Below are 25,933 nucleotides of genomic sequence, written 5' to 3'. Positions count from 1 at the left end.
CAATATCCTCCTTCCATAGTCAACAAATCTTCATAATAAACTAAATCTCCATGGTCTTCATGAGATTTGTAACTGTAGACTTGTAGTAGAGATCTTTCTTTCCTTCCAACTCGTAGAAGATGTATATTCATATTTGAAATGCAAATTCAAATATTTCTTTTCTTTTCTGGCTTGTACAAATATGAGCTTTTATTTAATCAACCCAAGAGAATTTCAAGACCCTCTTCATTTCACCTTGGATCTTGATTTATATTAATTTGAATGTAGTCACATCCATCTTCTGGCATATCTTGATGCTCCGTAGATTTTGGACCTTCCTTAAGTACCAGATTGATCTTGATCTTGATCTTTTCCTTTTGTAGAATATTTTCCTTCCATAGGATCGTAGTAAATATTCTTCCCATAATTCTTGTACCTTGATTTGAGTAAGTATTTTTCTTCCGTAATTTCATCCCGTAATATCTTCTTTTCCATATTTGATTAGGTCTTCACCAAATCCCTCTTCATCAAGTAAACCTATACCAAAAATAAATTTACCACAAGTAAATATTCTTTTATTAATAATTATGTTGGTTTGTTATCATCAAAATTAATAGGTGAAACCTTGGACCTAACAATCTCCCCCTTTTTGATGATGGCAAACCATTGAGTACAAAACTTTCAATTTTAATAAAAGATAGAATCAAAGATGATAAGAAGGATGTGAACATCCCTGAATTAGTGAGCTCCCCCTGAATGTATGTTCCTTGACTCTTGAAGGAGTGGCTCCCCCTCACTTTATGCTTTCTCTTTCTTCTTGTGCATTTCCTGTCTGAAGATACTAACGAAGCAAATGTTTTGTACAGGAAAACTTCTCCCCCTTTTGGCATCATCAAAAGGGTGACATAGATCATATAGTCAACGACTTATAGAAAAAGTATCGACTAATCAAATTTCAAAATATTACATAGACCATAACAATTAGAACATGTTAGATCTGCTAAATTAGTGATCAATACAAGTCAATCGAGAGTGATTGAGAAATTCCCATTAAAAATTCAATTTGAAAAGAAGGAATTTCGCTCTAGTTTGAGAAAGATAACAATTAATCATATCAATCCTCTTAAAGGGTTGCTAACCACATAATGCATAAGAGCCAATTGGTGAAAATATTTTGAGTCAATTTTAGGAGTACGTTATTTGGAAAAAAACACAAATTAGCTATCATGAACTTCCAAACCCACAAATAAGAACATATGAGTTAAGAGGAAAATTAATCTTTCTCACCGTAAAAAGGATGCAAAATTATCCACCATATATTATCATAGTAATTTCTTTCTTCAATGTGATAAGATATCTCCATTTGATATTCAATGTCCTCAAGGCAGATTTTCATGTAATCTTTTATCTGCTATAGATAAAATTGTGAAGCTCTTGAATTTTCATGATATACATGAACAAGAGAAAATGATTTCTGCCAGTCAACTTTGTCTCCTGCAAGATTTGTATCTGACAGTATCTCGCTACATCAAAACTGTTAGTTCTTGAATATATAAATCAAATTTTTGAGTGCGAACCAGGAAATCAATAATCATTTTATTGACCAGGGTGACTTGAAAAGTATCTCACAAAAGTCTGATCTAATAATTATTGAAATACAATAGAGAGTTAATCATACCTTGACACTTCATTTGATTTGTGTACTTACCGATGTTCTTCTATGCGAGAGAGATAGGATGAGCTTACTAGAGTATTCATGTACAATGAATTTTCCATACACAATCTCCTGAGTAATCCTTTTGAATACTTGGCTTTGCTGAAGAACCTTTCATCTATCTTTGCATTATTTGAAACTTGAAGAAGAATGTTAACTCACCCTCGTAATCATCCCAAGTTCGAATACCTTGTAAAATCTTATGAAATTCTTTGTACACCTTATCGTTAGTACTACATGATATAAATATAGGCAACTATTAAATTACAATCATGATTTTTGAAAATGATTTTTGGAACAAAGAGAAATCAACTTCTCTTACTGTTCTCTTGAGATGGTTTCAAATCAAAAAATTCTGGTAGCATAAGTACTCTTTTAGAAGATAAACTATTGGGATATGCTTGACAAAATATTTTTAGTTGTAAAATCATTTAGAGAATTACTTTTGACATGCATTCTGAAATAGTTTAAAGGCTTTATAATATGCTCATGAGAACTAACATACTAATAAAATCTCAAGAATGAAACAAACCTTCTTGCTGTGAAACCTTGGGCTACAAGTTTACCCTTAGCTCTCACAACCTTACCATTTCGATCAGGTTCATCTGATTATCCATAAATTCAACTCGTTTGTCTTGGAGATAAGTTCTCATATGTTATCTCCTTCATTTGCATTCAACTTTTCTTGCATTGCTAGAATCTTTCATTTATTTTCAGTGCTTCATCATGACGTTCTGGTTAAGCTTGTACATACATATTCATCAATATATTGCTTGTTGTCCAGAGTACGTTCTTCATTTTCATGCTCAATTTCACTTCAAGAAACATTAGTCTAAAGAGAACGTGCATAAAGATCTTTATAACGATTGTCTAAAAGCCATAAGAATTATAAGTAGTAAAGATTACGGAATATACCATGAATTTTACCACTTTGTCCTTACCATGACGATAGACATTTGCAACCAAAGGATGAGAATAATCAAATGATTTTTCTTCCTTTTCATATCCATATGAAGAGTTCTTTAAGATAGATAAAAAATCATAACTCATGTAACTTGTGAATAATTATCAATCGTACTTGTGAATAATTATCAATCGTAGAAATACATACCTCTTGCCTTCAAGATTTTGAATAAGTCCATATGAAAAGGTTATGAAGGCTTCAAGTTATACAACGTTCTTGGGCTTTGAATGAGGCGTTAGTATTCTTACCAAGAGAGCAAATACATGTGATTCCTTCAAGAATGATCTCAGACCCACATATATATGAATCAAATTTGTATTATATCAATAAAGATTGCATGCTTGCTTGTCCTAATAACTTATGACAGATTTAGATTTTAAAATAGGGCAAGCCATGTATTCTAGTTATTCAAAATCTCTAGGTCAATGTTATAACCGTTATCAACAAAATAGTAGCATGATGCAATTAATCGACTCAAGCCATATCTACAGTTGACTACTACCGGACTAAGCTTAAATCAATAGTTCGATATACATAGCCTAATGCAGAGAAAAACTTGAATAAACTTCAAGAATACCAATCATTTCAATTTACCATCATATGTTCTAGCTCCTTTATTATTGTAGAATACATATGAACTTTGGAGCATATGTTGTTCCTTGATCAGTTTCTATGAAAATATGAATCATTCTGTTTATGGCTAGACTCAAGGAATTCACGCAAAACAAATTAGTTTGCTTTTGGTACCCAGTGTCTTTGGGTCCTTCATGGTTAGTAAATTGTGTAGTTGGAGATGCATGTAAGTGTTTGGGTCTCCAAACATATTTAGATCTTACATGATTTCTAGCATAATTGCATGTGAATGCTTTATGTCCAGAATTACCACAGTAATGACATGTAATATGAGAATAAGAGTGCTCACCTGCAGTTACCTTATTAGTCAACTTGAACCTTACCAGAGTTGACTTGGTTGAAGTAGGGCATCTACTAGTGGATCCCTTTTCAGTCAACTGATAGTTCTTAAGGAGATGAGTCGACTTCCATTGATCAAAATGGTGACTAGAAGATTTGTGCAAAGTCTTCATTTGCTTGTGCAACTCAGAATTTTCTTCTTGAAGTAAGTCATATTTAGTCTGACATTCCTTAAGTCGAATATCCAAGTCTTTCTTTTCTCGTTGAACTTTCTTGAATGCACCAAGAATTCTTTGCAAATCTTTCAAAGCTAGATCTAGAGTTTCACGCAAATCATCACAATTATTACAAGTCATGATAGGAGTATGACATACCTCGTCGTTTTTTCCTCATCACTCGAAGAAGAGGTTCCGTGATTTTTGTCGGTTTCTTTTCTTTCCGGAAGCACACGAGCGCCATTTCTCCGTGATTACTCTCTTTATCGATTCATCCTCGTCGCTCCAACTTGAAGTTACGGAATTCTTCTTGTTGTTGTTGTTAGTACACTTTAATTTAATATGTCCAAGTTTACCACATTCGTAGCAGCAGTATGTTCTCTCTTTGTCGGGACCTCTTGATTCGGATGGTTTGAGCTCTCTTCTTTCTTCTTTTCCTTTTGACGTTGTTGGATGCCTTATCCAAGTTTTCTTGATATACCTTATCTTTTATGGTGCCCTCTACGGGATAGCTTCCAATTTGTCCCATATTTCTTTAGCGCTTTTACAAGCGGATATTTTCTCATATTCTTCTTCACCAAGAGACAATGGAGCGGTATATTGCTCTAGCATTTGTTTGAATAATATCCAATTGTTCTTTTGTGTAGTCAAATATGGATGTCTCTTTTTCGACCTTCTTTCCAAACTATTGTTCGAATAGGCCTCGCCCATTCTTAATAACTAGCCGTGCTCTATAATCTTTGATTGAACATAGATCTTCATTCTATCCTTCCATTGATTGTAGTATAAACTATTGAAGTAGGGTGGCTCGCTTGTTGAGATTCCCTCTTGAAACATAGCTTGGGTAATTTGATGCCACGCCACGGATCTTTCCTCACTTGCTAACATTAAGCAAAAACAAAAATGTGAGACGAGGCTCGATACCAATTGAAAGTACAAGAGGGGGGTGAATTGTAAGCTTTGTTAAAAAAATCTAGTCGACCTACTTTTGTTGGGTGCCATTTTCGATAGCGAGACAACGCACAAAATTATCAGTCCTTCGATTTGCACAAGTATAAAACACAATAAATAGTAAGGGTGCGAATATAATATGAGAGCAATAAAATAAATGACACCAGAAATTTTTATATCGGTTCGGAACCATGTGGTATCCTAATCCAATCCCCTCGGGTTGCAGGAGGTTATCTCTTTAAGCTCTTTGTAGTTTGAGTTAGTAAACCTTTGTGGTTTTCCTCGTTCACCACAAACGTTTACAAGTTTGGTTTTCACTCGCTCACCAACAACGAACAAGGGTTGGTTTTGACACGCTCACCAATAACGCACAAAGTTGGTTTTTCACTCGCTCACCAACAACGACTCTTTGGTTTTTACTCGCTCACCAAAGAAACGAACAATGACACAACCGCTCAATACAAAGCCTCACCAACTATACTATATCTCTCCTCTCTTTTTTGTTTACACGATAAGTCACTCGGATTACAATGCTTATGAAAAGTAGAGCAAAGAACTTGAGAAGGTTGAGACGAAAGTATAAGTGGCTGCGTGAATCATCTCGCTTTTCTTGCTCCTATTTATACTGGTTCATTTGAATTTGACCGATGTAAGAATCTCTTTCTGTAGTAGTGATACGATCCACCAAATCTCTTTCCATAAAATTGATTACTTACTTGAATAGCTTCTACGGGCTTGAACTTGGACATCCTTGTCTCATTAAGAGAGAATCTTTATTTAAGGAATGATAATTGTACTCATTCCTTTAATAACTTAGTACTGTGCTGCATTGCCCTTCTTTGATTGCCTTATGTTGACTTGTAAAATATTCCAAGTAGAATAGATGCCAGCAATAACTTAGTACCAAACTTTCCCTTTTTGTCCACTTCTTCTTAAATAGATGCCAAAATAGTTTATTTCCGTTTGCCTCTCGCCTTGAGCCACAACTCTTATTTACTTTCCTTGAACACATGGATTTTCCAAGATATAGAATATAATAAAATATTCTTTCATAATTGATGGTAGTAATTTGAACACCCCGAATCTTCCATTCTTGATTATGGAAAATAGAATCTTTTTCAATAACCGATATTCACTCAATATCCTCCTTCCATAGTCAACAAATCTTCATAATAAACTAAATCTCCATGGTCTTCATGAGATTTGTAACTCGTAGACTTGTAGTAGAGATCTTTCTTTCCTTCCAACTCGTAGAAGATGTATATTCATATTTGAAATGCAAATTCAAATATTTCTTTTCTTTTCTGGCTTGTACAAATATGAGCTTTTATTTAATCAACCCAAGAGAATTTCAAGACCCTCTTCATTTCACCTTGGATCTTGATTTATATTAATTTGAATGTAGTCACATCCATCTTCTGGCATATCTTGATGCTCCGTAGATTTTGGACCTTCCTTAAGTACCAGATTGATCTTGATCTTGATCTTTTCCTTTTGTAGAATATTTTCCTTCCATAGGATCGTAGTAAATATTCTTCCCATAATTCTTGTACCTTGATTTGAGTAAGTATTTTTCTTCCGTAATTTCATCCCGTAATATCTTCTTTTCCATATTTGATTAGGTCTTCACCAAATCCCTCTTCATCAAGTAAACCTATACCAAAAATAAATTTACCACAAGTAAATATTCTTTTATTAATAATTATGTTGGTTTGTTATCATCAAAATTAATAGGTGAAACCTTGGACCTAACAATCTCCCCACTTTTTGATGATGGCAAACCATTGAGTACAAAACTTTCAATTTTAATAAAAGATAGAATCAAAGATGATAAGAAGGATGTGAACATCCCTGAATTAGTGAGCTCCCCCTGAATGTATGTTCCTTGACTCTTGAAGGAGTGGCTCCCCCTCACTTTATGCTTTCTCTTTCTTCTTGTGCATTTCCTGTCTGAAGATACTAACGAAGCAAATGTTTTGTACAGGAAAACTTCTCCCCTTTTGGCATCATCAAAAGGGTGACATAGATCATATAGTCAACGACTTATAGAAAAAGTATCGACTAATCAAATTTCAAAATATTACATAGACCATAACAATTAGAACATGTTAGATCCGCTAAATTAGTGATCAATACAAGTCAATCGAGAGTGATTGAGAAATTCCCATTAAAAATTCAATTTGAAAAGAAGGAATTTCGCTCTAGTTTGAGAAAGATAACAATTAATCATATCAATCCTCTTAAAGGGTTGCTAACCACATAATGCATAAGAGCCAATTGGTGAAAATATTTTGAGTCAATTTTAGGAGTACGTTATTTGGAAAAAAACACAAATTAGCTATCATGAACTTCCAAACCCACAAATAAGAACATATGAGTTAAGAGGAAAATTAATCTTTCTCACCAGAAAAGGATGCAAAATTATCCACCATATATTATCATAGTAATTTCTTTCTTCAATGTGATAAGATATCTCCATTTGATATTCAATGTCCTCAAGGCAGATTTTCATGTAATCTTTTATCTGCTATAGATAAAATTGTGAAGCTCTTGAATTTTCATGATATACATGAACAAGAGAAAATGATTTACTGCCCAACTTTGTCTCCCGCAAGATTTGTATCGACAAGTATCTCGCTACATCAAAACTGTTAGTTCTTGAATATATAAATCAAATTTTTGAGTGCGAACCAGGAAATCAATAATCATTTTATTGACCAGGGTGACTTGAAAAGTATCTCACAAAAGTCTGATCTAATAATTATTGAAATACAATAGAGAGTTAATCATACCTTGACACTTCATTTGATTTGTGTACTTACCGATGTTCTTCTATGCGAGAGAGATAGGATGAGCTTACTAGAGTATTCATGTACAATGAATTTTCCATACACAATCTCCTGAGTAATCCTTTTGAATACTTGGCTTTCTTCAAGAACCTTTCATCTATCTTTGCATTATTTGAAACTTGAAGAAGAATGTTAACTCACCCTCGTAATCATCCCAAGTTCGAATACCTTGTAAAATCTTATGAAATTCTTTGTACACCTTATCGTTAGTACTACATGATATAAATATAGGCAACTATTAAATTACAATCATGATTTTTGAAAATGATTTTTGGAACAAAGAGAAATCAACTTCTCTTCTTGTTCTCTTGAGATGGTTTCAAATCAAAAAATTCTGGTAGCATAAGTACTCTTTTAGAAGATAAACTATTGGGATATGCTTGACAAAATATTTTTAGTTGTAAAATCATTTAGAGAATTACTTTTGACATGCATTCGAAATAGTTTAAAGGCTTTATAATATGCTCATGAGAACTAACATACTAATAAAATCTCAAGAATGAAACAAACCTTCTTGCTTGTGAAACCTTGGGCTACAAGTTTACCCTTAGCTCTCACAACCTTACCATTTCGATCGAGTTCATCCGATTATCCATAAATTCAACTCGTTTGTCTTGGAGATAAGTTCTCATATGTTATCTCCTTCATTTGCATTCAACTTTTCTTGCATTGCTAGAATCTTTCATTTATTTTCGAGTGCTTCATCATGACGTTACGGTTAAGCTTGTACATACATATTCATCAATATATTGCTTGTTGTCCGAGTACGTTCTTCATTTTCATGCTCAATTTCACTTCAAGAAACATTAGTCTAAAGAGAACGTGCATAAAGATCTTTATAATCGATTGTCTAAAAGCCATAAGAATTATAAGTAGTAAAGATTACGAATATACCATGAATTTTACCACTTTGTCCTTACCATGACGATAGACATTTGCAACCAAAGGATGAGAATAATCAAATGATTTTTCTTCCTTTTCATATCCATATGAAGAGTTCTTTAAGATAGATAAAAAATCATAACTCATGTAACTTGTGAATAATTATCAATCGTACTTGTGAATAATTATCAATCGTAGAAATACATACCTCTTGCCTTCAAGATTTTGAATAAGTCCATATGAAAAGGTTATGAAGGCTTCAAGTTATACAACGTTCTTGGGCTTTGAATGAGGCGTTAGTATTCTTACCAAGAGAGCAAATACATGTGATTCCTTCAAGAATGATCTCAGACCCACATATATATGAATCAAATTTGTATTATATCAATAAAGATTGCATGCTTGCTTGTCCTAATAACTTATGACAATTTAGATTTTAAAATAGGGCAAGCCATGTATTCTAGTTATTCAAAATCTCTAGGTCAATGTTATAACCGTTATCAACAAAATAGTAGCATGATGCAATTAATCGACTCAAGCCATCTACGGTTGACTACTACCGGACTAAGCTTAAATCAATAGTTCGATATACATAGCCTAATGCAGTAGAAAAACTTGAATAAACTTCAGTAATACCAATCATTTCAGCTTTACCATCATATGTTCTAGCTCCTTTATTATTGTAGAATACATATGAACTTTGGAGCATATGTTGTTCCTTGATCAGCCTCTATGAAAATATGAATCATTCTGTTTATGGCTAGACTCAAGGAATTCCTGCAAAACAAATTAGTTTGCTTTTGGTACCCAAGTGTCTTTGGGTCCTTCATGGTTAGTAAATTGTGTAGTTGGAGATGCGTAAGTGTTTGGGTCTCCAAACATATTTAGATCTTACATGATTTCTAGCATAATTGCATGTGAATGCTTTATGTCCAGAATTACCACAGTAATGACATGTAATATGAGAATAAGAGTGCTCACCTGCAGTTACCTTATTAGTCAACTTGAACCTTACCAGAGTTGACTTGGTTGAAGTAGGGCATCTACTAGTGGATCCCTTTTCGGTCAGTGATAGTTCTTAAGGAGATGAGTCGACTTCCATTGATCAAAATGGTGACTAGAAGATTTGTGCAAAGTCTTCATTTGCTTGTGCAACTCGAATTTTCTTCTTGAAGTAAGTCATATTTAGTCCGACATTCCTTAAGTCGAATATCCAAGTCTTTCTTTTCTCGTTGAACTTTCTTGAATGCACCAAGAATTCTTTGCAAATCTTTCAAAGCTAGATCTAGAGTTTCACGCAAATCATCACAATTATTACAAGTCATGATAGGAGTATGACATACCTCGTCGGTTTCTTCCTCGTCACTCGAAGAAGAGATTCTGTGATTTTTGTCGGTTTCTTTTCTTTCCAGGAAGCACATGAGCGCCATTTCTCCGTGATTACTCTCTTTATCAGATTCATCCTCGTCGCTCCAACTTGAAGTTCTGGAATTCTTCTTGTTGTTGTTGTTAGTACACTTTAATTTAATATGTCCAAGTTTACCACATTCGTAGCAGACATGTTCTCTCTTTGTTGGACCTCTTGATTCTGGATGGTTTGAGCTCTCTGCTTCTTTCTTCTTTTCCTTTTGACGTTGTTGGATGCCTTATCCAAGTTTTCTTGATATACCTTATCTTTTATGGTGCCCTCATGGACGGCTTCCAATTTGTCCCATATTTCTTTAGCAGTTTTACAAGCGGATATTTTCTCATATTCTTCTTCACCAAGAGCACAATGGAGCAGGTATATTGCTCTAGCATTTGTTTGAATAATATCCAATTGTTCTTTTGTGTAGTCAAATATGGATGTCTCTTTTTCAAACTTCTTTCCATCACTATTGTTCGGAATAGGCTTCGGCCCATTCCTAATAACTAGTCAGGCTCTATAATTTTTTGATTGAACATAGATCTTCATTCTAGCCTTCCACTGACTGTAGTATAAACTATTGAAGTAGGGTAGCTTGCTTGTTGAGAGTCCCTCTTGAAACATAGCTTGATAAATTTGATGCCACGCCATGGATCTTTCCTCGCTTTTTCTTTGTTAAGCAAAAACAAAAATGTGAGACGAGGCTCGATACCAATTGAAAGTACAAGAGGGGGTGAATTGTAAGCTTCGTTAAAAAATCTAGTCGACTTTTGTTGGGTGCCGATCGGCGATAAAGACAACCTGCACAAAATTATCGAGTCCTTCGATTTGCACAAGTATAAAACACAATAAATAGTAAGGGTGCGAATATAATATGAGAGCAATAAAATAAATGACACCGAGAAATTTTTATACCGGTTCGGAACCAATGTGGTATCCTAATCCATCCCCTTGGGTTGCAAGGAGGTTATCTCTTTAAGCTCTTTGTAGTTTGAGTTGAGTCTGACCTTTGTGGTTTTCCTCGTTCACCACCAACGTTTACAAGTTTGGTTTTCACTCGCTCACCAACAACGAACAAGGGTTGGTTTTGACACGCTCACCAATAACGCACAAAGTTGGTTTTTCACTCGCTCACCAACAACGACTCTTTGGTTTTACTCGCTCACCAAAGAAACGAACAATGACACAACCGCTCAATACAAAGCCTCACCAACTATACTATATCTCTCCTCTCTTTTTGTTTACACGAGAAGTCACTCGGGATTACAATGCTTATGAAAAGTAGAGCAAAGAACTTGAGAAGGTTGAGACGAAAGTATAAGTGGCTGCGTGAATCATCTCGCTTTGCTTGCTCCTATTTATCTTTTTATAGGTTCATTTGAATTTGACCGATGTAAGAATCTCTTTTTAGTAGTGATACGATCCACCAAATCTCTTTCCATAAAATTGATTACTTACTTGAATAGCTTCTACGGGCTTGAACTTGGACATCCTTGTCTCATTAAGAGAGAATCTTTATTTAAGGAATGATAATTGTACTCATTCCTTTAATAACTTAGTACTGTGCTGCATTGCCCTTCTTTGATTGCCTTATGTTGACTTGTAAAATATTCCAAGTAGAATAGATGCCAGCAATAACTTAGTACCAAACTTTCCCTTTTTTGTCCACTTCTTCTTAAATAGATGCCAGCAATAGTTTATTTCCGTTTGCCTCTGCCTTGAGCCACAACTCTTATTTACTTTCCTTGAACACATGGATTTTCCAAGATATAGAATATAATAAAATATTCTTTCATAATTGATGGTAGTAATTTGAACACCACGAATCTTCCATTCTTGATTATGGAAAATAGAATCTTTTTCAATAAGCGATATTCACTCAATATCCTCCTTCCATAGTCAACAAATCTTCATAATAAACTAAATCTCCATGGTCTTCATGAGATTTGTAATCGTAGACTTGTAGTAGAGATCTTTCTTTCCTTCCAACTCGTAGAAGATGTATATTCATATTTGAAATGCAAATTCAAATATTTCTTTTCTTTTACGGCTTGTACAAATATGAGCTTTTATTTAATCAACCCAAGAGAATTTCAAGACCCTCTTCATTTCACCTTGGATCTTGATTTATATTAATTTGAATGTAGTCACATCCATCTTCCTGCATATCTTGATGCTCTATCTAGATTTTGGACCTTCCTTAAGTACCAGATTGATCTTGATCTTGATCTTTTCCTTTTGTAGAATATTTTCCTTCCATAGGATCGTAGTAAATATTCTTCCCATAATTCTTGTACCTTGATTTGAGTAAGTATTTTTCTTCCGTAATTTCATCCCGTAATATCTTCTTTTCCATATTTGATTAGGTCTTCACCAAATCCCTCTTCATCAAGTAAACCTATACCAAAAATAAATTTACCACAAGTAAATATTCTTTTATTAATAATTATGTTGGTTTGTTATCATCAAAATTAATAGGTGAAACCTTGGACCTAACAATCTCCCCTTTTTGATGATGGCAAACCATTGAGTACAAAACTTTCAATTTTAATAAAAGATAGAATCAAAGATGATAAGAAGGATGTGAACATCCACGAATTAGTGAGCTCCCCACGAATGTATGTTCCTTGACTCTTGAAGGAGTGGCTCCCCCTCACTTTATGCTTTCTCTTTCTTCTTGTGCATTTCTGTCCGAAGATACTAACGAAGCAAATGTTTTGTACAGGAAAACTTCTCCCCCTTTTGGCATCATCAAAAGGGTGACATAGATCATATAGTCAACGACTTATAGAAAAAGTATCGACTAATCAAATTTCAAAATATTACATAGACCATAACAATTAGAACATGTTAGATCTGCTAAATTAGTGATCAATACAAGTCAACTGAGAGTGATTGAGAAATTCCCATTAAAAATTCAATTTGAAAAGAAGGAATTTCGCTCTAGTTTGAGAAAGATAACAATTAATCATATCAATCCTCTTAAAGGGTTGCTAACCACATAATGCATAAGAGCCAATTGGTGAAAATATTTTGAGTCAATTTTAGGAGTACGTTATTTGGAAAAAAACACAAATTAGCTATCATGAACTTCCAAACCCACAAATAAGAACATATGAGTTAAGAGGAAAATTAATCTTTCTCACCAGAAAAGGATGCAAAATTATCCACCATATATTATCATAGTAATTTCTTTCTTCAATGTGATAAGATATCTCCATTTGATATTCAATGTCCTCAAGGCAGATTTTCATGTAATCTTTTATCTGCTATAGATAAAATTGTGAAGCTCTTGAATTTTCATGATATACATGAACAAGAGAAAATGATTTCTGCCGACCAACTTTGTCTCTGCAAGATTTGTATCTGAGAGTATCTCGCTACATCAAAACTGTTAGTTCTTGAATATATAAATCAAATTTTTGAGTGCGAACCAGGAATTTCAATAATCATTTTATTGACCAGGGTGACTTGAAAAGTATCTCACAAAAGTCTGATCTAATAATTATTGAAATACAATAGAGAGTTAATCATACCTTGACACTTCATTTGATTTGTGTACTTACCGATGTTCTTCTATGCGAGAGAGATAGGATGAGCTTACTAGAGTATTCATGTACAATGAATTTTCCATACACAATCTCCTGAGTAATCCTTTTGAATACTTGGCTTTCTTTGAAGAACCTTTCATCTATCTTTGCATTATTTGAAACTTGAAGAAGAATGTTAACTCACCCTCGTAATCATCCCAAGTTCGAATACCTTGTAAAATCTTATGAAATTCTTTGTACACCTTATCGTTAGTACTACATGATATAAATATAGGCAACTATTAAATTACAATCATGATTTTTGAAAATGATTTTTGGAACAAAGAGAAATCAACTTCTCTTACTGTTCTCTTGAGATGGTTTCAAATCAAAAAATTCTGGTAGCATAAGTACTCTTTTAGAAGATAAACTATTGGGATATGCTTGACAAAATATTTTTAGTTGTAAAATCATTTAGAGAATTACTTTTGACATGCATTCGAAATAGTTTAAAGGCTTTATAATATGCTCATGAGAACTAACATACTAATAAAATCTCAAGAATGAAACAAACCTTCTTGCTGTGAAACCTTGGGCTACAAGTTTACCCTTAGTTCTCACAACCTTACCATTTCGATCAGGTTCATCTGATTATCCATAATTTCAACTCGTTTGTCTTGGAGATAAGTTCTCATATGTTATCTCCTTCATTTGCGTTCAACTTTTCTTGCATTGCTGGAATCTTTCATTTATTTTCAGTGCTTCATCATGACGTTCTGGTTAAGCTTGTACATACATATTCATCAATATATTGCTTGTTGTCCAGAGTACGTTCTTCATTTTCATGCTCAATTTCACTTCAAGAAACATTAGTCTAAAGAGAACGTGCATAAAGATCTTTATAACTGATTGTCTAAAAGCCATAAGAATTATAAGTAGTAAAGATTACGGAATATACCATGAATTTTACCACTTTGTCCTTACCATGACGATAGACATTTGCAACCAAAGGATGAGAATAATCAAATGATTTTTCTTCCTTTTCATATCCATATGAAGAGTTCTTTAAGATAGATAAAAAATCATAACTCATGTAACTTGTGAATAATTATCAATCGTACTTGTGAATAATTATCAATCGTAGAAATACATACCTCTTGCCTTCAAGATTTTGAATAAGTCCATATGAAAAGGTTATGAAGGCTTCAAGTTATACAACGTTCTTGGGCTTTGAATGAGGCGTTAGTATTCTTACCAAGAGAGCAAATACATGTGATTCCTTCAAGAATGATCTCGACCCACATATATATGAATCAAATTTGTATTATATCAATAAAGATTGCATGCTTGCTTGTCCTAATAACTTATGACAGATTTAGATTTTAAAATAGGGCAAGCCATGTATTCTAGTTATTCAAAATCTCTAGGTCAATGTTATAACCGTTATCAACAAAATAGTAGCATGATGCAATTAATCGACTCAAGCCATCTACAGTTGACTACTACCAGACTAAGCTTAAATCAATAGTTCGATATACATAGCCTAATGCAGTAGAAAAACTTGAATAAACTTCAGTAATACCAATCATTTCAGCTTTACCATCATATGTTCTAGCTCCTTTATTATTGTAGAATACATATGAACTTTGGAGCATATGTTGTTCCTTGATCAAATTCATGAAAATATGAATCATTCTGTTTATGGCTAGACTCAAGGAATTCCTGCAAAACAAATTAGTTTGCTTTTGGTACCCAAGTGTCTTTGGGTCCTTCATGGTTAGTAAATTGTGTAGTTGGAGATGCATGTAAGTGTTTGGGTCTCCAAACATATTTAGATCTTACATGATTTCTAGCATAATTGCATGTGAATGCTTTATGTCCAGAATTACCACAGTAATGACATGTAATATGAGAATAAGAGTGCTCACTGCGAGTTACCTTATTAGTCACTTGAACCTTACCGAGTTGACTTGGTTGAAGTAGGGCATCTACTAGTGGATCCCTTTTCGGTCAGTGTGATAGTTCTTAAGGAGATGAGTCGACTTCCATTGATCAAAATGGTGACTAGAAGATTTGTGCAAAGTCTTCATTTGCTTGTGCAACTCAGAATTTTCTTCTTGAAGTAAGTCATATTTAGTCGACATTCCTTAAGTCGAATATCCAAGTCTTTCTTTTCTCGTTGAACTTTCTTGAATGCACCAAGAATTCTTTGCAAATCTTTCAAAGCTAGATCTAGAGTTTCCTGCAAATCATCACAATTATTACAAGTCATGATAGGAGTATGACATACCTCGTCGGTTTCTTCCTCATCACTCGAAGAAGAGGTTCTGTGATTTTTGTCGGTTTCTTTTCTTTCCAGGAAGCACATGAGCGCCATTTCTCCGTGATTACTCTCTTTATCAGATTCATCCTCGTCGCTCCAACTTGAAGTTCTGGAATTCTTCTTGTTGTTGTTGTTAGTACACTTTAATTTAATATGTCCAAGTTTACCACATTCGTAGCAGTGTATGTTCTCTCTTTGTTGGACCTCTTGATTCTGGATGGTTTGAGCTCTCTGCTTCTTTCTTCTTTTCCTTTTGACGTTGTTGGATGCCTTATCCAAGTTTTCTTGATATACCTTATCTTTTATGGTGCCCTCATGGACGGCTTCCAATTTGTCCCATATTTCTTTAGCAGTTTTACAAGCGGATATTTTCTCATATTCTTCTTCACCAAGAGCACAATGGAGCAGGTATATTGCTCTAGCATTTGTTTGAATAATATCCAATTGTTCTTTTGTGTAGTCAAATATGGATGTCTCTTTTTCGACCTTCTTTCCAGCACTATTGTTCGGAATAGGCCTCGGCCCATTCTTAATAACTAGCCAGGCTCTATAATCTGTTGATTGAACATAGATCTTCATTCTATCCTTCCATTGATTGTAGTATAAACTATTGAAGTAGGGTGGCCTGCTTGTTGAGATTCCCTCTTGAAACATAGCTTCAGTAATTTGATGCCCTGCCATGGATCTTTCCTCACTTGCTGTTAAGCAAAAACAAAAATGTGAGACGAGGCTCTGATACCAATTGAAAGTACAAGAGGGGGGTGAATTGTAAACTTCGTTAAAAAAAAATCTAGTCGACCCTCTTGTTGGGTCTTGACTGATAGCGAGACCCTGCACAAAATTATCGATCCTTCGATTTGCACAAGTATAAACCACAATAAATAATAAGGGTGCAGAATATAATATGTGAGTAGTAAAATAAATGACACCAACATTTTTTATACTGGTTCTGAACCAATGTGGTATCCTAATCCAGTCCCCTTGGGTTGCAAGGAGGTTATCTTTTTAAGCTCTTTGTAGTTTTAGTTGAGTACAGCCTTTGTGGTTTTTCTCGTTCACCACCAACGTTTACAAGTTTGGTTTTCACTCGCTCACCAACAACGAACAAGGGTTGGTTTTGACACGCTCACCAATAACGCACAAAGTTGGTTTTTCACTCGCTCACCAACAACGACTCTTTGGTTTTTACTCGCTCACCAAAGAAACGAACAATGACACAACCGCTCAATACAAAGCCTCACCAACTATACTATATCTCTCCTCTCTTTTTTGTTTACACAGTAAGTCACTCAGGATTACAATGCTTATGAAAAGTAGAGCAAAGAACTTGAGAAGGTTGAGACGAAAGTATAAGTGGCTGCGTGAATCATCTCGCTTTGCTTGCTCCTATTTATACTGGTTCATTTGAATTTGACCGATGTAAGAATCTCTTTCTGTAGTAGTGATACGATCCACCAAATCTCTTTCCATAAAATTGATTACTTACTTGAATAGCTTCTACGGGCTTGAACTTGGACATCCTTGTTTCATTAACAGAGAATCTTTATTTAAGGAATGATAATTGTACTCATTCCTTTAATAACTTAGTACCGTGCGCATTGCCCTTCTTTGATTGCCTTATGTTGACTTGTAAAATATTCCAAGTAGAATAGATGCCAGCAATAACTTAGAGCCCGTTTGGATTGGCTTATAAGTTGGCTTATAAGCTGTTTTCAGCTTTTTTGAGTGTTTGGCTGAAAAGTCATTTTGTGCTTAAAATAAGCTCAAAAAATAATTGGGCCTATTTGACTTAACTTATCTAAAGCGGCTTATAAAAGTTTAAAATGACTTATAAGCCAAAAAAAATAAGTTGGACTACCCCAACTTATTTTTTTCAGCTTATAAGCTGCAAACAGCTTATAGAAATAAGCTCATCCAAACACCCTCTTAGTACCAAACTTTCCCTTTTTTGTCCACTTCTTCTTAAATAGATGCCAGCAATAGTTTATTTCCGTTTGCCTCTGCCTTGAGCCACAACTCTTATTTACTTTCCTTGAACACATGGATTTTCCAAGATATAGAATATAATAAAATATTCTTTCATAATTGATGGTAGTAATTTGAACACCCTGAATCTTCCATTCTTGATTATGGAAAATAGAATCTTTTTCAATAACTGATATTCACTCAATATCCTCCTTCCATAGTCAACAAATCTTCATAATAAACTAAATCTCCATGGTCTTCATGAGATTTGTAACTGTAGACTTGTAGTAGAGATCTTTCTTTCCTTCCAACTCGTAGAAGATGTATATTCATATTTGAAATGCAAATTCAAATATTTCTTTTCTTTTCTGGCTTGTACAAATATGAGCTTTTATTTAATCAACCCAAGAGAATTTCAAGATCCTCTTCATTTCACCTTGGATCTTGATTTATATTAATTTGAATGTAGTCACATCCATCTTCTGGATATCTTGATGCTCCGTAGATTTTGGACCTCCTTAAGTACCGTATTGATCTTGATCTTGATCTTTTCCTTTGTGAATATTTTCCTTCCATAGGATCGTAGTAAATATTCTTCCCATACTTCTTGTACCTTGATTTGAGTAAGTATTTTTCTTCCACATCTTCTTCCGTAATTTCATCCCGTAATATCTTCTTTTCCATATTTGATTAGATCTTCACCAAATCCCTCTTCATCAAATAAACCTATACCAAAAATAAATTTACCACAAGTAAATATTCTTTTATTAATAATTATGTTGGTTTGTTATCATCAAAATTAATAGGTGAAACCTTGGACCTAACAGATATCACTAGGTGCAAAAAGATTGTATCATAGACTAGAGCCATTTGGATAGCCCTTTAGTTTAATTTTTTTATGTGCTTAGTTTCGATTAAAGAAGAAAACTCGAAAAACGATGAAAGAACATTGACAGTTTTATTTTTATCTATAACCGTGATATCAGGCCAGCTTGCATGTACCTCGACGAAATCCACGGAGTACCTTGCTACCTCCAACCAACACAGATACCGAGTTAAAAATTTCTTTTTAACAACTTAAATTTCATCATGATAAAAAAAACACGTTAGGTAAAGATATTACAACAGTTAAACTTGGGTCTGTGCTCTACACGGGCTTGGTACCGCTAGTTAATTAAATAAACCAAGCGTCTCGCTTGCCTATTTATGTAAGTTGACATACATAGTCCACATGCTTCAAGACTTATGACTTGTCTGCTCACGATCTTTTAAGTTAAAGAATGTGAAAGCAACTTTTCTACTTCATGTTACCTTCTCAAAAAAAAAAAAAAAAAAAAAAAAAGCAACTTTTCTACTGTATTTGCAAAATTCCTTCACGAGTATAGTTGCATCAGTTAATATATCCCTTCATATTATATATATATATATATATACACACACACTAGTTTTTGATGTATTCCATATCAATTAGCATAGATATGATGCAAAAACAATATATGTGATGTATAACACGAAAATTTTGAAAAAATACCGCTCAAACATAGTAAGCCTATTTGATCTCCCCAGAATGGTAGATTGTTTCTTTCTGTTAGTGTATCTTATAACCTCTATATTAGATTCTTGGATTTCAACTTTCGAAGCTATATTTATATGGAACAATTAATTAAGTTCTGGATATGTCCCAATTTACCATTAATACTCTCTTTAACGTTATCCGAAATTATTCCCATTTCTCAAAGATGTAAACTTTTTCTCTTATACTATACATTTTACATTGATATCACTGACACAGGAATAGCATAAAACTCAGTACAACTAAAAGCCTAATTTTCCAAATAGCAAAGACTTTTAGGTTTGAATTTTTTGCACTCTCATTAAAGCTGCAGGGCCGGCTAACATGCAGGGCCGGCTAACATGCAGGGCCGGCTTTAGGGGGAAGCCATTAAAGCAATTGCTTTAGGCCTCCCATATTGAAGTCCCCAAAATTTTATTTTATCGGAGTATATTATAAAACTATGAATAAAAGAGACTAGATTTTATATTTTTTTCCTTGAAATGTGCTAGGTTATTGAAATAAATAATTCAAATTTTATACTTTTTTGGTTGCCATTTAGGTAACATTCTTTTCTAATTAGTCAGTTTAAAAAAGAATGACATTTTCATATTTAATAAAAATCTAATTTTAAACTTTTTGTTTTAACCTTAATGAGATGATTTATAGCCACAAAATTTCTAATAACTTGTTCCAGACCATAATTTTCAAGAATCTTTCTTTTCTTTCAATTTCGCGCCCAGTCAAACATCTTCACATGAATTAAAGAGTAATAAATGTTATGCAATATATAAAAATGAACAATTTGATGGCGACTTTGATAAATTTTAAAAAAAAGAAGTGTCCTGTAGAGTTGAGTATTTCTTATAAATAGTGGATTAAACCTTTTCTTTTTTTTTTTACTTCAAAATAGATTGAACTATTCTAAATGTATGAAATTGTTTTGACATTACTTGGTGGTACAAAATTGAGATTATTAGATTATGAAAATTTACAGATATATTATCGTAACCGCCAATAAATATTTCTTATACAAATATTTATTTATATTTGAATGGATAGAGTTATCAAATATCTCTAATGGTGGAAGGTAGATATGAATTCATGTAAACTCAATATATATATAAATTAATTTGAGGTCATAGTAGAAACTGATACACTTCAAGTTCTAAATCCGCGTCTGCAGTATCCGACCTTACCTGATCATAGGTTGAGCCTAGAATTTGATGTAGCCTATTTCCCTGTGCTCTGTCCTGCCCGAACTGATTGATGGGTGGTCTACAATAAGATTCATTATTGATTTTTTCATTCAATTTCTATGATTTAGTTATTTGGTGCTCCTCGGATCTATAAGAGACTTGAAGAATCCTGTTATAGCTTCTTTAAGGAAACTCCTGATGATCAGTGGGTGAGGACAACAGATTTCACTCCAGCTAATTGGATAGGGCTATCTTCTAGCTTATGTTTGGAGTTTCATAATGGTGTTCAACTTCCAAATTTCCGTGAGAGTTTTTTTTACTATGCAGAACGTGAAAACCAAATTACTTTACAGAAGACTGGTTTCACCTCTTCTTCTTTCTCTCAAAAATTGCCTCTGGTTCCCATTGTCCAGCCCCCCAAAGGAGTTGCGTTGCCCTACAAGATATTGTTCAAAATTAGTTCTATGGTTCAGCATGGATGCATACCCTGGCTAGCATTAAATGTCTACTTTTTCCGATTAGTTGATCCTCAAAGGAGAAATATTGCTTGCATTGAGCACGCCTTAGAGAAAATGTACTATTTAAAGGAGTGCTGTTATGATCCAGTGAGGTGGATCACTGAGCAGTATGATGAGTATCTCAGGCGTAAACAAGTTCCAAAATCTCCGTTCATCACTTTAGATGACGGATTGCTGTACGTAAGAAGGGTCCTAGTAACACCATGCAAAGTTTATTTTTGTGGTCCAGAGGTTAATGTTTCCAATCGGGTTCTGCGCAATTATTCTCAAGACATAGATAACTTTCTTCGAGTTTCTTTTGTTGATGAGGAGTGGGAGAAAATGTATTCTACTGACTTATTACCAAAAGCAAATGGTATCAGGACAGACATCTATGAGAGGATCCTATCAACTCTGCGGAATGGCTTTGTAATTGGTGATAAAAAATTTGAATTTCTTGCATTTTCATCGAGCCAGTTGCGGGATAATTCAGTGTGGATGTTTGCATCAAGACCTGGACTTACTGCAAATGATATAAGAACATGGATGGGTGATTTTCAGCAGATCAGGAATGTCGCAAAATATGCTGCCAGACTTGGTCAATCTTTTGGTTCCTCCAGAGAGACATTGAGTGTTGGTAGGGATGAGATTGAACTTATTCCTGACGTGAAGGTTCATGGAACCAACTATGTCTTTTCTGATGGAATTGGAAAAATATCTGCTGACTTTGCTCGTAGAGTTGCCACAAAATGTGGCCTTCAATATACTCCATCTGCTTTCCAGATTCGTTATGGTGGATATAAAGGTGTTGTGGCTGTTGATCAATATTCATCAATGAAGTTGTCTTTGAGAAAGAGCATGCTGAAATATGAATCAAACAACATAAAGTTAGATGTCCTGGCATGGAGCAAATATCAGCCTTGTTATCTTAATCGTCAACTGGTTACTCTCTTGTCTACACTTGGGGTGAAAGATTATGTTCTCGAACAGAAGCAAAATGAAGCCGTAGAGCAGCTTGATGCTATCTTGCATGATTCTTTCAAGGCACAGGAGGCTTTGGAATTGATGTCTCCTGGAGAGAACACTAATATTCTCAAGGAGATGCTAAATTGTGGTTATATGCCTGATGAGGAGCCCTTTCTTTCAATGATGCTGCAAGCTTTCCGGGCATCCAAGTTGCTCGATTTGCGGACTAGAACAAGAATATTTATTCCAAATGGAAGAGCAATGATGGGATGTTTGGATGAATCCAGAACCTTGGAATATGGTCAGGTGTTTGTTCAGTTTACTGGCGCTGGACGTAGACAGTTTTATGAGGATTTGCACCCTTTTAATGACAGTAGATCCGCCAACTATAATTTCATTCTCAAGGGAAACGTGGTTGTTGCAAAAAATCCATGCTTGCATCCTGGTGATATTCGTGTTTTAAGGGCTGTAGATGTTCCAGCATTGCACCACATGGTAGATTGTGTTGTATTTCCCCAGAAAGGAAAAAGGTAAAAAAAATTTACGTTGGAACTGTTTGATTTAAATGCAATCTTATAGAAGGATTTACCATTTCTTGCCTGGTCTTACCAACTATCAACGTGTTACTTCTTTTAATGAGTGCATTCAAAAAAACTTAAAAATAAAATGCACCTACCCTTGTAAGAAGCTTATATTTGGAATCTATAGTCATGAAATTTCATTCTGGAAAGAAGCATATAATCGAAATTTTGTAGCTTTACATGACCGTTATGAAGTTACATTGTGTTTGCACTGAAAAGAAAGTGGAATTTTTATTGTTTTATAGTATTTACTGTTGGCATCACCAATAAAAAAAACGTCTTTTTCCCCTACACAGTATGCTTGGTCTGACTGAAATAATTTTTCAAAAAATGTTTTCTGAAAAAATACGTCATTCATACCATTGCACCCTAGTCTCTCATTTTTCAACCCCATTGGTTCATTGTAGTATATGTTATGAGTTCCATAGAGTTGAAGTCTGGAAGGATGACATTCTACATAGTCTTTACTGTTCTTCATAGGAAACTACATATGTCCCTGATGATTGTGGAACTGATGCAACTTTATATAATTATGGGGTCAACTTTTTTTGTAACTATAATTCTGCAGTATTTCATCTATCTGGAATATTCTCAATTTGTCTTCAAATGTGAACTTTATTAATTGTTCTTTCTAGTAAAACTAGCTTCCATCCTTATGAACTCTTTCTATCATTTTTCATGGCATTGTTAATCAGTGTTAAAACTTTGATGACAGACCTCATCCAAATGAATGTTCTGGGAGTGATCTGGATGGGGATATCTACTTTGTTTGCTGGGATCAAGACCTGATTCCGCCAAGGCAAGTCCAGGCGATGGATTATAGTCCAGCACCCAGCACAGAGTTGGATCATGATGTCACAATTGAGGTACCCCTAGTTTCGAACAACTAGTTAGTTTTACTTCCAAAAATATCATGCTTCTGATGCATCACTGGGAGAATTGGCATGGTCTTGATAGTATTCTTTCCATTTTATCAAGGCTTAATGCATAGACAGCCCCTCAAACTTGCTAGCAAATTCATCTAAGGCACTTCCGACGAACAAGGCAAGTCCAGGCGATGGATTTAAAGTCGACAATGTTCCAGAGTGGGATTCATTGAACAAATCTATCAACACACATGATGAAATGTTCCTATTAGACACTTTTCAGTTCAAATTTTGAAAACTTTTGTGTGTGATCGGAAGTGACCATTGCGTAGATAAATTAACCACTTAAAATATATTATCTCCTTTAGTTATACACATTATCCTCAATTGGAACATGCCTGAGGTTTTACGGCTTATTGAGACTAATTCATATAATTAAAGGAGGTGACATATTTTAAGTGGCTAACTTATCTACGTAATGGGACGCGCAAAATAAAATTCCAAAATTTGCACCGGAAGTGTCTAATACAAACACTTTATCATGTGTTTAGGTGCTCAATTAAAACAATGCTCAATTAGAACAAGTCGTAGTTCGAGTGTCTAAATGAAATTTGATGGCAAGTTTGAGGGGTTGTCTATGTATTAAGCCTTTTATCATCGCTTCATATTAGTCCACTTATTCTATTGCTGAGATTACCTTCTCCAAGACTTAGATTCAGTTGAATCTAGTCTGGTGTGTAAGTTAGGATTGTTAGTATACATGTTCTTCATAATTGATCTTGGCTTTTTTAGAATACATGTTCTTCATAATTGATCTTGGCTTACTGTAATTTTGAAATAATGCTTATGTAAATTTCTAATGTGTAAATATTTAACAAGAAACAATTAGTGAAATTAAATTTAATATCGTGTATAGTTTTATCAGAGAATTGGCGTTTTGCGCCTTAGTTCCCACCTGAAGTAGCAAAAAGAAAGAAAAAAAAGTAGCCAAAAGTACCATATTTTTGCCCTTCGCTATTGGAAAACTGGGATAAAAGAACAAAAAAACACTTTTGCATAGCTTCATGATGTGTAATGCAATTACAAGTACTGAGGAACTCCTTTTCCACTGTCAGGAAGTTGAAGAGTACTTCACAAACTATATTGTGAATGACAGCTTGGGAATCATAGCAAATGCACACGTCGTAGTTGCAGACAGAGAACCTGATATGGCCATGAGTGATCCATGCAAAGAACTTGCTCAGCTCTTTTCAATTGCAGTTGACTTTCCAAAGACTGGTGTTCCTGCTGAAATACCATCTCGGTTGCGCCCTAAAGAATACCCAGACTTCATGGAAAAGCCAGACAAGCAAACGTATTACTCGGAAAGAGTTATTGGCAAGCTTTTCAGGAAAGTGAAGGATAAAGCACCTCAGTCTAGCTCTATCGCGACCTTCACAAGGGATGTTGCCAGGCGATCATATGATGCTGATTTGGAAGTTGATGGATTTGAAGATTACATCGACGAAGCTTTTGATTACAAAACTGAATATGACAACAAGCTTGGTAATTTGATGGACTACTATGGCATAAAAACGGAGGCTGAAATACTTAGTGGTGGCATCATGAAGGCATCAAAAACTTTTGACCGCAGAAGAGATGCAGAGGCCATTGGTGTTGCTGTGAGGTCTTTGAGGAAGGAGGCAAGGACATGGTTCAAGAGGCGTAGTGATATAGATGACATGTTAGCAAAGGCTTCCGCTTGGTACCACGTTACATATCATCCTAGATATTGGGGTTGCTACAATCAGGGGTTGAAAAGAGATCATTTCATTAGCTTTCCCTGGTGTGTTTATGACCAGCTGATCCAGATTAAGAAAGAGAAAGCACGTAACAGGCCGGTTCTCCATTTGTCATCTCTCGGGCATCAGCTGAGTCGCATGGAGTTGATATAAGGTTTCCAAGTAAGCGTTAAGCTGATCTATATAATGTAAGAAAGGTAAGAGAATTGCTATGATTGATATAATGTAAGGACCTACTTTAAATTATGCCTATTTGCCTAAAAACTTAGATCACTCTGTCAATATTGTTTTGTGACTATTGTGCGTGAATTGGAAAAACTCTTGTTCTGAAATTCACCAAGAATGTATATTGTGGTGGTGTAACTTGGTTGACTTTGTTGTAAATCTGATTTTTGTGCTACTTAAAGTTGAGAAAGTGCTCCTTACCTTATCAGGGCCTAAGAAGATTCAATTCATACCTGTAGAGAGAAAGGGATTCCATCGAAATAATTCGCTGTGCATTTTAGTGATGGTTTCCCTTTCAGAATATTGCCATTTAGATGCATGTTCACTCATTTTGTTCCATTAAACGTTTGATTAGTTTCCAAGGATAGTACTGCCTCGTTCTTCAGCATCTGCTTGACACGTGATCACTTTGTTATAATATTATGAATGTTGTGTTAAGGGACCTGGTTTTTCCAACAGTGTTTGTCAATCATCAAATTAAATTTCAGTTGTTGCAGGATCTCACAACCTGAAGATATTTGTCATGTTTTTTTTCCAGTGAATTTCTAGCCTTCCAGTCTGGAATTATTTTGGTAAC

The 25,933-nt window shown here is 34.5% G+C and overlaps 1 protein-coding gene across 2 annotated transcripts in view; it reads left to right on the top strand.

Annotated features, from left to right (window-relative positions):
* LOC132036523 (probable RNA-dependent RNA polymerase 1) overlaps positions 1 to 25,723 on the top strand; it is a 31,603-nt gene extending 5,880 nt beyond the window's left edge. Inside the window, exons 3-6 of one of the 2 annotated variants that reach the window (XR_009409600.1) lie at positions 20,569 to 22,433; positions 23,200 to 23,350; positions 24,466 to 25,475; positions 25,548 to 25,723. Coding sequence is in view for 1 of the 2 variants with exons in the window: in XM_059426876.1 (XP_059282859.1) it covers positions 20,569 to 22,433; positions 23,200 to 23,350; positions 24,466 to 25,284 (2,835 nt within the window). In the remaining variant the exon portion in view is untranslated. Of the gene's footprint in view, positions 1 to 20,568; positions 22,434 to 23,199; positions 23,351 to 24,465 lie in introns of both variants that reach the window. The other variant, XM_059426876.1, reaches the window with a different exon arrangement.
* Positions 25,724 to 25,933: the final 210 nt, after the last annotated feature.

This window comes from Lycium ferocissimum, chromosome 11 (genome assembly GCF_029784015.1).
Source record: "Lycium ferocissimum isolate CSIRO_LF1 chromosome 11, AGI_CSIRO_Lferr_CH_V1, whole genome shotgun sequence".
Taxonomy (NCBI): Eukaryota; Viridiplantae; Streptophyta; class Magnoliopsida; order Solanales; family Solanaceae; genus Lycium; species Lycium ferocissimum.
The sequence above is the reverse complement of the archived record's forward strand: the minus strand, read 5'-3'. Positions and strand labels throughout refer to the sequence as shown.